Source organism: Egretta garzetta, unplaced genomic scaffold (genome assembly GCF_000687185.1).
Source record: "Egretta garzetta isolate BGI_Z169 unplaced genomic scaffold, ASM68718v1 scaffold557, whole genome shotgun sequence".
Lineage (NCBI taxonomy): Eukaryota > Metazoa > Chordata > Aves > Pelecaniformes > Ardeidae > Egretta > Egretta garzetta.
Genome location: NW_009260264.1, coordinates 1,809,129 through 1,822,270, shown reverse-complemented (window position 1 = coordinate 1,822,270; position 13,142 = coordinate 1,809,129). Strand labels below are relative to the sequence as shown.

The following is a 13,142-nucleotide window of genomic DNA, read 5'->3' as shown; positions in this document are numbered from 1 at the left end:
GCCTTCAGCATTCAGATGGCAATTTTAACAAAGCTTGGGGGCTAGACAAGGGACAAAACGACTGAACTGAATGTTAATTACACTCTGCAGCCTTATTTTCTTTTGATTTGGAGCTGACTGGCAACTAAATTAACAAAAGTGTGACCATAACTGCTGCCCTATTTTCATTTAAAAGGAGAGCAGACTCTAAAAGGCTATCTTTACAAAGAAACAAGTGAGGTCTACTGATTATTGTTAAAGGGCACTGTCTTTAAAAACATAATAATAACAATAACCCCCAAAATACTCAATTCCCAATTGATGTGATAAATTTGTGACTGGCACATCCACCTTCTGATAATTCCTTGACTTGAGCTTTTTAAAATAACACAAATAAAAATTCAGTGTAATGATTACTCATAGATAGCAATGATCTAATTTTTAATCATGTGACCACAGTACATGCTTAGAAGTCTTTCCCCACAAATGCTTTGGTCTTAAACTAGGGAGAAGCTGATGTTTGAAACTCAAGATGTTAATATTTGGTGGGAAGTGAATAATTTGTTGTCTAACTTTTATTTTACTCAGACATTCTTGTTTCTCGTGACAGCATTTAGTTTGATTTGTTAAGGTTCATTTACAGTACTTGTATTTTGTAGTAATAACAGCAAGATGCTTTCTCATCCCTTCCCCTCACCCCTCTGCCTTGTAAGGAAGCTGCAGCTGCACTAAGTTGTATTTGATCCTTGTCATTGCTCCGTCCTTTTGCACCTGCAGCTCTGTTGGTCTCATCTTAACACCTGGCACCATGAATTATCCTCTTTTTATTCATAGTCAGTAGCAAATCCCATTTAGAGATAAGCAGTATATACTCTGGCAGTCAAATGACCATAAATGTCAGAATGTATTTCTCAAATGTAAATATAACTGAATAATTACATTCAAGATGCTGTGAAACTTTACAGCACAGAATGTCCTTTAATACTACCATGCATAATCTTAAAAAGCTGTGCAGAACAGCTTTCAGGATTCTCTATCTGAAATGTGGACAACATAGGCAGTAAAACTTTGCTTTAGAATCCTAAATATTTGGTTTACTTTTCATACAAATCACGTATTTAGTAATAGTCATTTGTACAGTTTACTGTAACTTCCTGCATTTGGTTTTCGGTCTCTCAAATCTGGATATAAAAGTAACAAAAATTTCTCTTTTGTTTAGAGTATTGCATATTTGTACTTGACCTACAGCACTGCAAAATAGTTTGTGACATTTGTCAGTTTAGATGCCAACCTTCTTAGAAGCAGTGCATTTAGACCACTGATACTGGGGGAACAGCATTCCTGTTTTTATGCTTCGATCACTTCAGATTTTCTGTGGTTTTGAAGCTTTAGAATTGCTACAAGAACCAGAAAGCATATATATGAACAGTTTCTGTTCCAAAATGGTTGACGATAGTACTTTGGGTGTCATAAAAAGTTGCTGCTTTTCTATTTACTATTTAATATCAGAGAAGTTTTGATAGTACCACAGACCACCCTGTACTCAGTCACTGTCCTGTACCTCTCTCCTTTTCACACAAAAGCAGCTGCAAAACAAAGTTTTTCTAAAACCAGTCAAGAGTAAAATTCTTTCTCATTTGTCTTCCAGACACGAAGATCGATTGAGAAGTTATTAGAATGGGAAAACAATAGGTTATACCACAAGGTGAGTGCCGCAGGGAGCAGCTTCGTACTGTTGGAGTTTGAATTGCACAGTATGGAAACAGATGCTTTTGTTGAACGAAAAATATGAAAGGTGGACAAATGGGCTAGTCTGTGTGCTGCAATAAAATACAGCTCATTTTTCTTCTTTTTCTTTCCTCCTTGTCTAGCTGTGCTTGCATTGGAGACTAAGCAAAAGGAAATGTGAAACGAATAACATGATGGAATATGTAAGTTAAAGGGCTGTTTTGTGAGTTTCTCTATTAAATGATCATTTATTTTGCTTCTGATCTTATTCTTTTCATGATTATTAATCAGTAAAGGTGTCAGGAGCTTAATCGCCTGAGTGCAAGGATTTTCTACGGTTCACAGATGCATGGTTTCATGTGCAGGACTGATTTATAAAGTTATGAATGACTTGAAAACAAGGCTTCACTGTGTTCTGAAAAATAATAAATTAATTGCCAAGATAAAATAGCTTGAACATGTGCTGATGGAGTGTGAAATTTTAGATGCTGTATAAAGAATAACCACAACTTTGGTTACGCAGCAAGTCAGATATGGCTGTTTTATATAATGCTAATCAAGTCTAAAAGTATGGAAGAAGACCTTTCAACAAAACTGTTGGAGCTTAAGAAACCTTTAGCCTTTTTAGATTTTAACTGCCCCTTACCTCAACTGTCTTGAAAGTATCTTTATCTCCAATTGGTGTCACAAAAATAGTTTTAAGTCAGTCTCTGGTGTTTTAACTTCAATTTTGGCTGAGACTTCAATTAGCCCTCCTTGGAAATATACAGTGAGAAGTTATACGTGGTTTAAAATTAATTATGTCCAATGTGGGATTTTAGTTTGTCTAGCTTGCAACCTTCTTGCTCTTTTTTGGTGCTGTTCTTATTTCCGTTGTCAAAATATCTTGGAGGTACGTAGAATAGGATGAAATTAAGCTGCTAAAATGTAAGAAACATTAGAATTTGCATAATTTCTTCTAATGTTCTAGGAAGTAAGACAATAAGAAGGGTTAGCTTTTTAAAAATAAAGAATAGCTTTTGAGAAATATCTACTGTATTAGTTCTAACTTATCTGTAATCTTTCATTACACGGTACTTTTGTTCTTTGAAACAACAAAGCTATTGTGCATACAAAAAAATTAAAAGTGATTAAATAGTTGGAAATTATATTAAAAGAATGTTTTCCTTTTAGTCTTCCCCTTTTTCCTGTTTCTACATTAGATTTTATTTCTAGCCTGAAACATAAGATCTTCAAAATGCATTTTTTACAGAATGGGTCTATTCAGTTCACTGAACAAGTAGACTTTTTGTAACATCTATTCTACAAAATGTTTTGGGTTAGATGTACGAGATGTGACCGAAATGGAATAAAGCAAATTTCAGAAAGTAGATTTGAGCTTTACCTAAATGTAGGATTTTTTATTTCATTGAAAATTTTAGTTTTCTACAGGAAAACACTGTCACGTTCAATGTTTTGCAGATTCAGTTGAAAAAAAACCCACATAAAATACTAGTTTGTAGATACTATAGCCCAGCAACATTTACAGATGAACATTAATTCTATTAAATATAATTTAAAATCAGTTGACTCATTTACATTAATATGTAAGTACGGGCATATAGTGTTACAGAACAAAGTTTGAAGTCTTTATTTTCAATTTGTGACATGTCTAATATATTATCTCTGGATATATTTAATGAGAATTTTTACAAAATGTCTCTATTTCTCTGTACCATTTTCTCATTTTCAGTGAACTGATTTGTTAGTCTCTTAAAAATTGCCCTTAATGTTGTGCTCATGATTTAATTTTAAATAATAAACACTCATCCGCAATTTTTTTTTTCAAACCAGGTGATTAAATTACTCTTCTACCCAAAATGTGGGTGCTTTGCCAACTTGAGCTTCCAAATCCACTGTTGTGGGTGCTAAATTAAATGATTGATTAAATAAATTAAATAAAGACAAGACAGCCTTACACCTTTGGCATAAACACAGTGTTCCAGCTTTACTTCTTTCTCCCTTTTTGAAACTTTGCCTGAATATCAGAAGCCCCGGTTTCACTGAAGCATCCAGTGGTTGACTCATGTCAGTGATCTATGGATTTTGAGTAGTTTCCATCACTTCTGAAAATAAGTCACCTCTGAATATCTCTAAAAATAAACCTGCACACAGGATTTTGATATTCATTATTTCAGAAGCATTTGCCTTAGAAATAAAATCAGACTTACTTCTTTCCTGATGTTCACTATGCTATCAGAAATAAAGGTGTTTACTCTCTAAGCAGCCAAGTTGTGTTCTCTTTTACAACCAAAACCATTTAGAAATTATTTTTTAACTTCTTAGAAAGGCAAGCTCCCCTTACAAGTAAATAAAATCTTTAGTTATGTTACCAGATGCATTTCTTTGTTTATGAAGACAATTATGCTGCTGTATTATGACTGTCTCTCCGAAGAAAGTTTTTCTTTAACTTTTCTGTTTAAAGTAGGATAAATACTTGAATTGTATTCTGGAGTGTACCCTACTATGTGTACATAGCTCAGAAACACATAGCTTAAATTTGAATTGGGACCATAAGAATAATCATGCAAAAGCATTAGTTGAGTTTCTTGTTAACCACTTGCAGATTTGTTAGATATGGGAACTTTGCAAAGGTTGATACACATTTCTGTTTGAATTTTGAACTGTAAACATGGTTTAGAGTCCTATATTAAGTGGAAACAATTCTGAAGTACAGGGAATTGCATGTGTAATTGAAAATGAACTTTGCATATATTGTGCCTTCTGGTTTTTTTTTTAAATGAATATATTTATCTCTCACAATTTTTTCCTAATAAAGTAAATGAGTTATGTTAAAGAATAATTATGTAGTAGCTTATTTCAGTTTGTTTAGATGTGCTAGGTATTGGTAGGCAAACTTTTCTAGTTGAATTTGATTCTTTAAGAGTTTTGGTTTTCTACCCCAAGACAATTATACCAAACATGATTTTTCTAGTAGTCTCCTACCTAAGAGAAGCACTGTGATCTTTGATTGTCATCACAACTTGATGTACTTTAAAAAAAAAAAAAGTGAATTATCATTGAGATAGATAATAGGATTGCTGCCATCTTCCATTTAATATATATTTGTTTTCTTTTTATACAGGTCATCCTTATAGAATTTTTACCAAAGACACCAATTTTTCGACCAGATTAGCATTTGATTTATTTATAGAGACTTATTCGAGTATGTTGTCTTTCCAATGGTGCCTTGCTTGGTGCTCTCCTGGTGGTAACATAGCATTGGTTCTACAGAATCTTGTGGTGTTTTCATTCTTTTTTTTTTGTTTGCTTTGTTGTTTGTATTATGTTTTTTTAAAAAAAGAGCATGTTCTAAGTGCATTTGGTCAAACTCTGCAAAGTCATTTCACGCAAATGTTAACTACTACTTAAGTTATTGTTACTTTTACTACTTCTGTTTATTAATGTATCTTGATTTTCAAAGAGTCTTTTATATGTGTGCGCGCGTGTGTGTACATATATATAACTATAAATACACAGCTGAAAATGGCATACAAGTGAGCAGGTATTTTTTTATCCCAAAATGACACAACTGATTGACTGTACATTATGTAAGTCCTTTTAATCGTTCATTTACATGCTGAAGTACCTTCTAAGATCTTCCTAAACTTTTGTCAGTGACTAGTCAATTGTAAATATTTTAATTTCTTTTTGGGATATTGGCTAGCCTCTTCCAACAAAAGAAGGAGATAAAGTTCTTTTTGAAACTGTGCTTTTTGGAACCCAAATGTCATTGCATTAGTAGAAATCTGTGCTTTTCATGAAGAAGTCCTGTCAGCTGGTTCTGAAAAAGTTCTAATTTAAAGGTTAAAAAAAAAAAAGCAGCAAAATAAAATTATTTTACTCAGACTAGAAGAATTGCTGAGAGAATTGCATGCACCTGGTTAGTAGAACTCAAGATCACAAAAATATATTAGTATTCCAGTTCCTAATGTAGCTGTTTTAATTCAGGCTAATGCCACGTATCAGCTTTATTCCTACTGTTTACCACATCATGTACACAGGGGTGCAGAAGGACTTGTTTTACTAAAACTTACTGTCCAAGAGGACCTTTCAGGGTGGTTTTTTTTTTTTTTTTTTGTTTGCTTGTTTTAAAGCCACATAAGCAGAAAAAAGTTACTGAAGAAATCTTAAATCGTGCAGTTCCAGATGCAAATGCAGATGCAGTGTATTAAAAATAATCAAAGCAGGGTACACTGAGCAACAGTGTAAGTTTAAATGTGTTAGAAAATTATTTATTGCACCCTTGCTTCTGCTTGTTTTGGTTTACAAAGCTTATTTTCTGCACAAGTGTAAGACTTTTTTTAACTGGATATATGATGTATGCTTGGGTCAGGCCAGTTGTATTTCATTTCTTCTACTTATATCTTAGTTGTACATATCTTCACATATAAGTTTTTTAATTGCAACTCAATCACATTTTTAAATTTGCTTTAGGTATCTAAAATTACTGTACATGAACATTAATGTAAGTTAAGAATATGTTCCTTGTACAGTTGTGGTAGCAAGCAATAATGTGAATATATGAAAAAACAGATATACTCTGCTTAATATTTGTATGAATGAAAAGTTGATACCACTACAAGAATAATCTTCTCTTTTTAATCTTTTAAATACAAGTTTTATTTCAAGGTAATATATTACAGGTACCTTGATGCTGTGAACTATTTTTCTATGTCTTCAAAATATTTATTCTCTGTAAAATATTCTCTAGTGAGTATTATATTCCTAAATTGTTGATAGTGGGAGTGGTCTAGAAAGTTTTAAGTTTTCTTAAATCTAAGCCTTCTGTATCTGTTCCCAAAACTCATCCTTTGCTCAGCTTTTGTCCTGCTGTTTACTTTAAAAATAGTTCAGCTTTGCTTTTCATACAAGCCTACAAGTGTGTTTCTTTGACTTGACGGAATATGATTTTTAGTTAACAAATACCAGTTTTGTGCTGCTTCAGTCTTCTGGGTCCCACAGTGGTTTCTCTCCAAAGTAACTGGTTATAATTCTTAAAAAAATCAATTTCAGCCTCTTCTTCAGTACAAATCTGTGTCTGCAGCACTCCTCCTCTCACCCAAAGTATTAGTTATAATCTCAGACCAGTTTCAGCCTCCGAGGGAGGCCAGAAGCCTAACATTGATGGCTGCTGAGGTTGCAAAGGTTGGAGGTGAGGGGGAGAGGTTGGAATTGAACAGAAATTATAACTGGTGATAAATACCAATGACCAGAAATATATGTTTATTTCTTCAACTGTCAGTTTTCAATAAAATGCATATTGAATCAGACAAGGCCTAGATTTTGTTATCAAAATTCTCAGTTGACTGTATAGGTAGGTTTGTATCATAGATGCAGTTTTCCACTGGCAATTCATTAGTGTGGAGGGATAGGTTGGATATGGCTTGTGATATGTTCGTAGCAGCACCGCATGCAGCATGAGCTATTCGCCTTAGTTTTCTACCCGAACTTTCCATACCGAGTTCTGTGACACCACAACTACCTTGCCAGCAGCACCCAAACCTACCTACAGTAAAGCTAATTTGAGCGTGATGTGCGCTGGAACTGGAGCAGTGAATAGAGGGTGGCTTTTACAGGTTGGCAATGAGTATCTCATTAGTAAAGCTTCCACATAAAGTGGTAGTGCTGGTTAAGATCTTGTCTACTTTGAGGTGCATCTGCAGTCATCTGCTTGGTTAGCCGGCATTTCTGTATTTTAACTATGACTTTCTCTGTAGGAATTCTAGTACAGGGGTCCAACGTAGAGCGCTGAGCAAATAAAATGTTAAATCCCTTAGTAAGGAAGCCAGACTAATTGTCTCTGAAAGCATTTCTGATACTTTATTAAAACAATGTCTCTGACTTAAAGTACAACCAGCAAACTTGAGAAACTGCGTGTGTGTATGTGTGTGTATATATATATATATATGAGTTGTGCTCAAGAGCGTTACTCTCCTGATGAAGTAGTACACTCACCTAGTAAGAATGTTTTAAAACATTTTCATATAATCCCTTTTCGATTCATTAATTGCAATGATAGGAATTGAACATGGCAGGAACTTTAATCAACCATTTAATGCCTGCAGCAGTCATCCGGATTTTCCTTTGATGCTGTTTCTAAAATACTAAATCTATTTGTTTTGTGTGCTAGTGAGAGCATATTACCTTTTTTTGTCCAATTGGCAAAAGAATGAAGTTGCAACAGTTTAGCAGGACAGAAGCTATAGTAGGACTTCCAGACGTGGCCTACTCTTTGTTACAATAAATATTACATTGTACTAGTTTGTTCAGATTCTTACAAGTCAGCAATTCCTACGAATAATCTTATCTATTTCCAATTTCCTTGAATAGTAAGAGTTAGATACCCATTTGATACTCATCATTTAACAGATGATGCTAATTATGTCTGTTTTGCCTTTAGCCTGAAAAACTGTTGGTAAAGGCATTGATGACTCCCTGTGAAAGCTAATTATTATTTTTAGATGTAGTGGCCTTTAACTGGCCAATAAAGATTTCTTTTTTGCTGTAATATAATCAAAATAAGTTGCTTTTAATCTTTTAGTGATAGGTAGAAATAAGTCCCGAGTGAGAAAGGCTTCCTGTCTGTTCCTACATGAAGAATTCTGTAGAGCTCATCTGTTGTTAAATAGCTATGATTTGAAGTTTATACTGGGATTGGTAAACTTCACCAGAAATTAAAATGTTTATGGAGATAGGTTATATGAAGTCAGTAATTTTTTTTTGTAATAGCTCAACAAGTCATTTTAATAAACTATGTATGCAAATCCAAAATTTCCCACGATATTCAAAACCAAGTAGAGTAGATTGTAAAAACTTCTTACAGTACATAGATGTAAATTATAATCTCTAAATCAATTTGTTAAATGATACCTTTTTGTAAATCTCAAGACCATGGTGTTTAAATGCAATACTCTTCTCCCTCAGATATATGCTTACTTAAAAGTCAGTTTTCTTTCTTTTTTTTTTCTAAAAGTCATTATTTAGCCCTGAAGACTGTAGGGAAGAGCTTTAAAATGCAATCTGTAACTGCTCAGAAGCCAGAAGGCAAAGAAAAAGAACTTGTCTTTATTCCCTTCCCTCCACCCCCTACCCCAAAGTCTTAATTTTAAATTGGTCCCCTTGTTTTGGGAGCCTTAGCTTATGGTTTTTGAGCAGCTGGCAATAATGCAAATTGTCCACCAAAAGACCCTATTTGAATTCTGAACAATTTAGAGAGATCACTTTAATTGAAGAGGCAAAAGACTTGTTAAGCAAAGAAAATCCCTGGTTCTTTTAAGTTCTTCCAGCACTGCTGTTGAGTAATTAAAAGAAGGATCATGATGACCCTACATTAGGTCAAAATCCAGATGATTTTATGTAAAGGAAATGCTCGATTAGAGAGGTCTCAGAGCCCCAAATGTCTTGGATTCATAGTAGCAACTTATTAAGGGTAAGTGGCGCTGGCTAGTTTTGTATCCATGACTAAAATAATTTATGTTGCTCTTCAGCAACCTTGCTTATGAAAAGAAAGCATTTTAGAAATAAGATCTGTATTAATCACCGCTAATTTGCTGTAATTTCTGTGCTGCTTCTCCCTAAAGCCACGTTGCATTTCCATCACAAACAGCTAAGTGTATGATCATTATAATGCCTTTAATAGCCATATTGTAGGTAGAAATATTAACTTCTCAGGGACTCATAGGAAATATGAAAATGGAGTTAGAGCTGAATGCCTATCTGCATGAAAGCTTACTTTGCAAACGGCACCCTAGAAAACTTCTGATTGTAATATGCATGACCATTATGAATGTTACCAATATCCAGCTACGAGAGCTCCCTTTACCCTGTATTAGGCTGCTGAATGTCAATGTATGTTGGATAAAGATAAATGAAGGTGGTTTTTTTTTTTTTTTGTTTGTTTGTTTGTTTTTTTGCTGATTTGGAGAGAGTGATTATTTCTAATGGTGCTACCTTCTTAATTCCTGTGTTTGTTCTTTGTCAAGTCCTCTCTGTAGGCTGGGTGAGTCAGGGGATACTGGTGTAATGAGAAAACAGTACCATTCTTCTTGAGGAGGTGGGAAAATTTCAGGGGGAGGAGTTACTCTAGAAGCAAAAAATTTCACTGCTGAAAACGTCGTGCATTTATTCTACATTAGTTACAGATATCCGTTTGGCTTGTTTCATTGGTAACAGTATTTTGCAGTTACTTATTTTTTGTACTTCATCTTTTTGCACACTGATGTTTCAGTCAGCGTGGGCTGAATTAGAGACTATTTTTGACAATTTAAAAAAAATGAATCCTTGCATGAAACTTCCTATGTTGACACTTGTGCTGGTGTGTGTATGTCCACCATGTGACACCTGCGTAATACGTCTTTTATAAACTATGTTTTATTGTTTTCATGGAAGATGTCCTTTTAAAAAATTCTTCTGCTTCATTTAGCTCATTAATATTTCATTAAGATATATTTTCTTGAAAAAAGATTCATAAATGCTTGACTCCTCAGAATACAACAGACCATTAGGAAAGATTTAGTGAGGCAAAAGATTAAACATAGGAATTAGGAGAAGCAACACCCAAAAGATTGAATTTGGGAATCAGGTTTGGAATTCTCAGAGTATGATGGAAAATAGTTTTGAATGGAATGAAATGGTATTGAATAATGAAAGTTATGTAAAAGCTAGCAATCCAGTTCAGTAATTATGTAGACTGTCATAATTTCTATTACATTTTTTTATTTTAGTGAGTGTTATTAATTTATTTTGGTTATGCCCTAATTGACAGACAATTCTGCTGTTATGCAGATTTTGAGGTAAGCTTCCTTCTGAACTCAGCATCTCTTAGTGTAAAACATCCAGACCAAACCGGAATTGCTGCTGAGAGCTGCGCAGCGAGTGCAGAACAGTCTTTTCCGAAGCTGGAGCCTGTAATGCATGGCTAATTGTTTCCAAAGAAAATTCTTGACTTGCCCAGACAGCTCCTGTCATGTGACAGTATATCTAAGGCCCAGGAGTGGGATCCAGTTAGGATAATTTAAGTTCAGGTAAGTAAGAGAGACTTTTGTAGGTAGTTGTAGGTTTTACAGAGAAGGGAACCACTGACAAATGCTCACTTTTGGAGGGCAAATAGTAGATTTTACAATGTTTATTGAAATGTGGTCCCCTACCCTCCTCCCCCCTAATTTATAACTTCACCGTTGAAAGGTTTACTTTACCTTATGTTGGAAACTAGACTTGGTAGTTAGCTGAAGATTTTTTTCTGTTGTAGTGTTTTAGGTTTCTGAATCCATTTTTTTTTAAACCATGTTTAGAATTTTTTTAAAAAGTCAGATGCCCTGATGCAATACAACTGATACTTGTAGTGGCTCTATGTTTAAACTGATTTCATTGTACCAGTATAAATATCTCACTCATCCCCTCTGAATGTTTATCTCCGGTCCTTCTGTGCTTGCCGCAGGCTTTCTAACTTGTTAGGATATGCAGTGTACCCGCTTGTTAATACTGTCAGCGAGCAGTTTGGTTCAGCGAGGTAACAAGGAATGCAGAGTCGTTCCTGATTTGAAAAGTCTAACTCTGATTCTTGTTTCCATAAAAGACTGAGTCTGGCAATTGGAATACAAAGCTAATTCCAAACATATTTTGAAGAGAACAGTAAACTGCAAAACAGTGCCTAAACATTGTGTGCTGAATTAGTCCAGTGTAACTTATGCTGCTGTAAAAGAATTTGCAGAGAATTGCATCGGATCGTATCTGCTTAGGAAAAACGTGTTAAACGTACAAAGCAGCCATGGTAAATAAGCTGCTGAAGGGATGTTACCTTTCAAGAAGGCAAACTTTAAAAAACAGTATTTTGGACTATGTTAAAAATCCATTTCAGGCAGAAAATGCGTAAGCAATAATTTAACCTAGAACTGGATATTAAGGAAGCTGCTATTTATGGAGAGACTTGATGGGAATTTTGCCTGTTGGGCATCTCCTCTCGTAAAGAGTTTAGAAAGACAGGGTTGCTGCGATTTCCACTGTTGTAACATTCCTCTTCAGATACTTAAGTCCGGGTGAGAGACTGAAAGCTCAGAGGCCAGTACTCTGTTCACAGGGCACATGGCTTGGGGAGGAGAAGATAGGAAGAAAAGGACTTTTTTAAAGGCTGCACAATTGTATATATGCATATTTAAGAGTATTTAACCATGTCTGCTAAATTACTGAAGTTAATCTATTGTTGAATTACAGAATATTATTTAATACATCAGCATTGTTTTTTCCTGACCTGACCCAGAATTGGAATGGACTCCAATATAATTTTTTAAAGCATTTCTTAAGTTGTATGTATTATAAACTAATAAAATAATTGTTAACCTATCTACTGAGCCTTAATTGTTTTTCATCTACCCAGTATGTAGGGGGGTGGGGAAGGGGGGTTGGTGGTTGTGTGTGTGTGTGGGGAAGCCTGAGAAACTTCGGCCTTACGATACAATGGTCTCTTCTAATTTCCAGTTGATACATTTAGTCTACATTGGGCGGGGGGGGAGGGGGGAAGAAAATGGTTTTGGGTAATTTAGGTAACGCTAGTCCTAGAGTTACCAAATTTAGATGCTTTGCCTGCCCTAAGTGTTTCAAACTGGCTTTTCATTAAGTCCGTGTTTGGAGTTCTTTAAGCTTTTCAAGCCCTAATGGTAGTGGAATTTATTATGTGTATTACTATTATGGATGGATAGTAACGTTGAAGTCTTTTTTTTTTATTTATTTTGTGAGCTGGTGCTCTCAGACAAGATATACTTTCCATCTAGTTAAGGCAGACACCATTTATTCAGAAAGGACATTGCTCCCATCTACGTAATTCATGTGTTTTTGAAGATTGTCAGATACGAAATGCTGGTTAACCCGAACCTCACGCGCAAAAAATAATCCTGCGTGCTCTGGTGCTCCGAGGATTGAGTCTTGATTCTCAGGAACTGGCTGCTTTTTTTGTTTTTTCTTTTTTTTTTTGTGAAACATTTCATGGCCCTTTGGTTACTCTAGCGTAGAAACCTTCATTGCCTCTTTGCAATAATATATGTAATATGTGTGTGTGTGCGTGTTACGCACACGTATGAAAAGCGTGCGTGGGGAGGGGTGCAAAGCATTCCGGGTGTTGTAATTTGGGCTTGCAAAGCGGTATGATACAATGTTGCCGAGCAGAAAAGCGCACGATAGATTTAATGTAGCCAATTGTCTACTTTTGAAAAAAAGAGTAACTGTTCAGTGTGAGTTAATTTTGGATTTTTTCAGCATCTCCCTTTTAGGCTTTGTGCCGCATTCTTCTAGACAAATGCGTATTCCATGTGGGCCACTGTTCTGCTAAATGCTCTCAGTTCTCCTTTTGCAATCAAGATTATGTTGCTAAGGAGATTTTGCTTTTATTGGTGCCATTGATT

The 13,142-nt window shown here is 34.9% G+C and overlaps 1 protein-coding gene across 1 annotated transcript in view; it reads left to right on the top strand.

Annotated features, from left to right (window-relative positions):
• The window catches only part of CHIC2 (cysteine rich hydrophobic domain 2), a 26,757-nt gene extending 16,396 nt beyond the window's left edge, over nucleotides 1-10,361 (top strand). The window contains exons 4-6 of the mRNA XM_035897672.1: nucleotides 1,628-1,684; nucleotides 1,851-1,910; nucleotides 4,832-10,361. Coding sequence (XP_035753565.1) covers nucleotides 1,628-1,684; nucleotides 1,851-1,910; nucleotides 4,832-4,882 — 168 coding nt within the window. The 3' untranslated portion in view covers nucleotides 4,883-10,361. The remainder of the gene's footprint in view (nucleotides 1-1,627; nucleotides 1,685-1,850; nucleotides 1,911-4,831) is intronic.
• The last annotated feature ends 2,781 nt before the right edge of the window (nucleotides 10,362-13,142 follow it).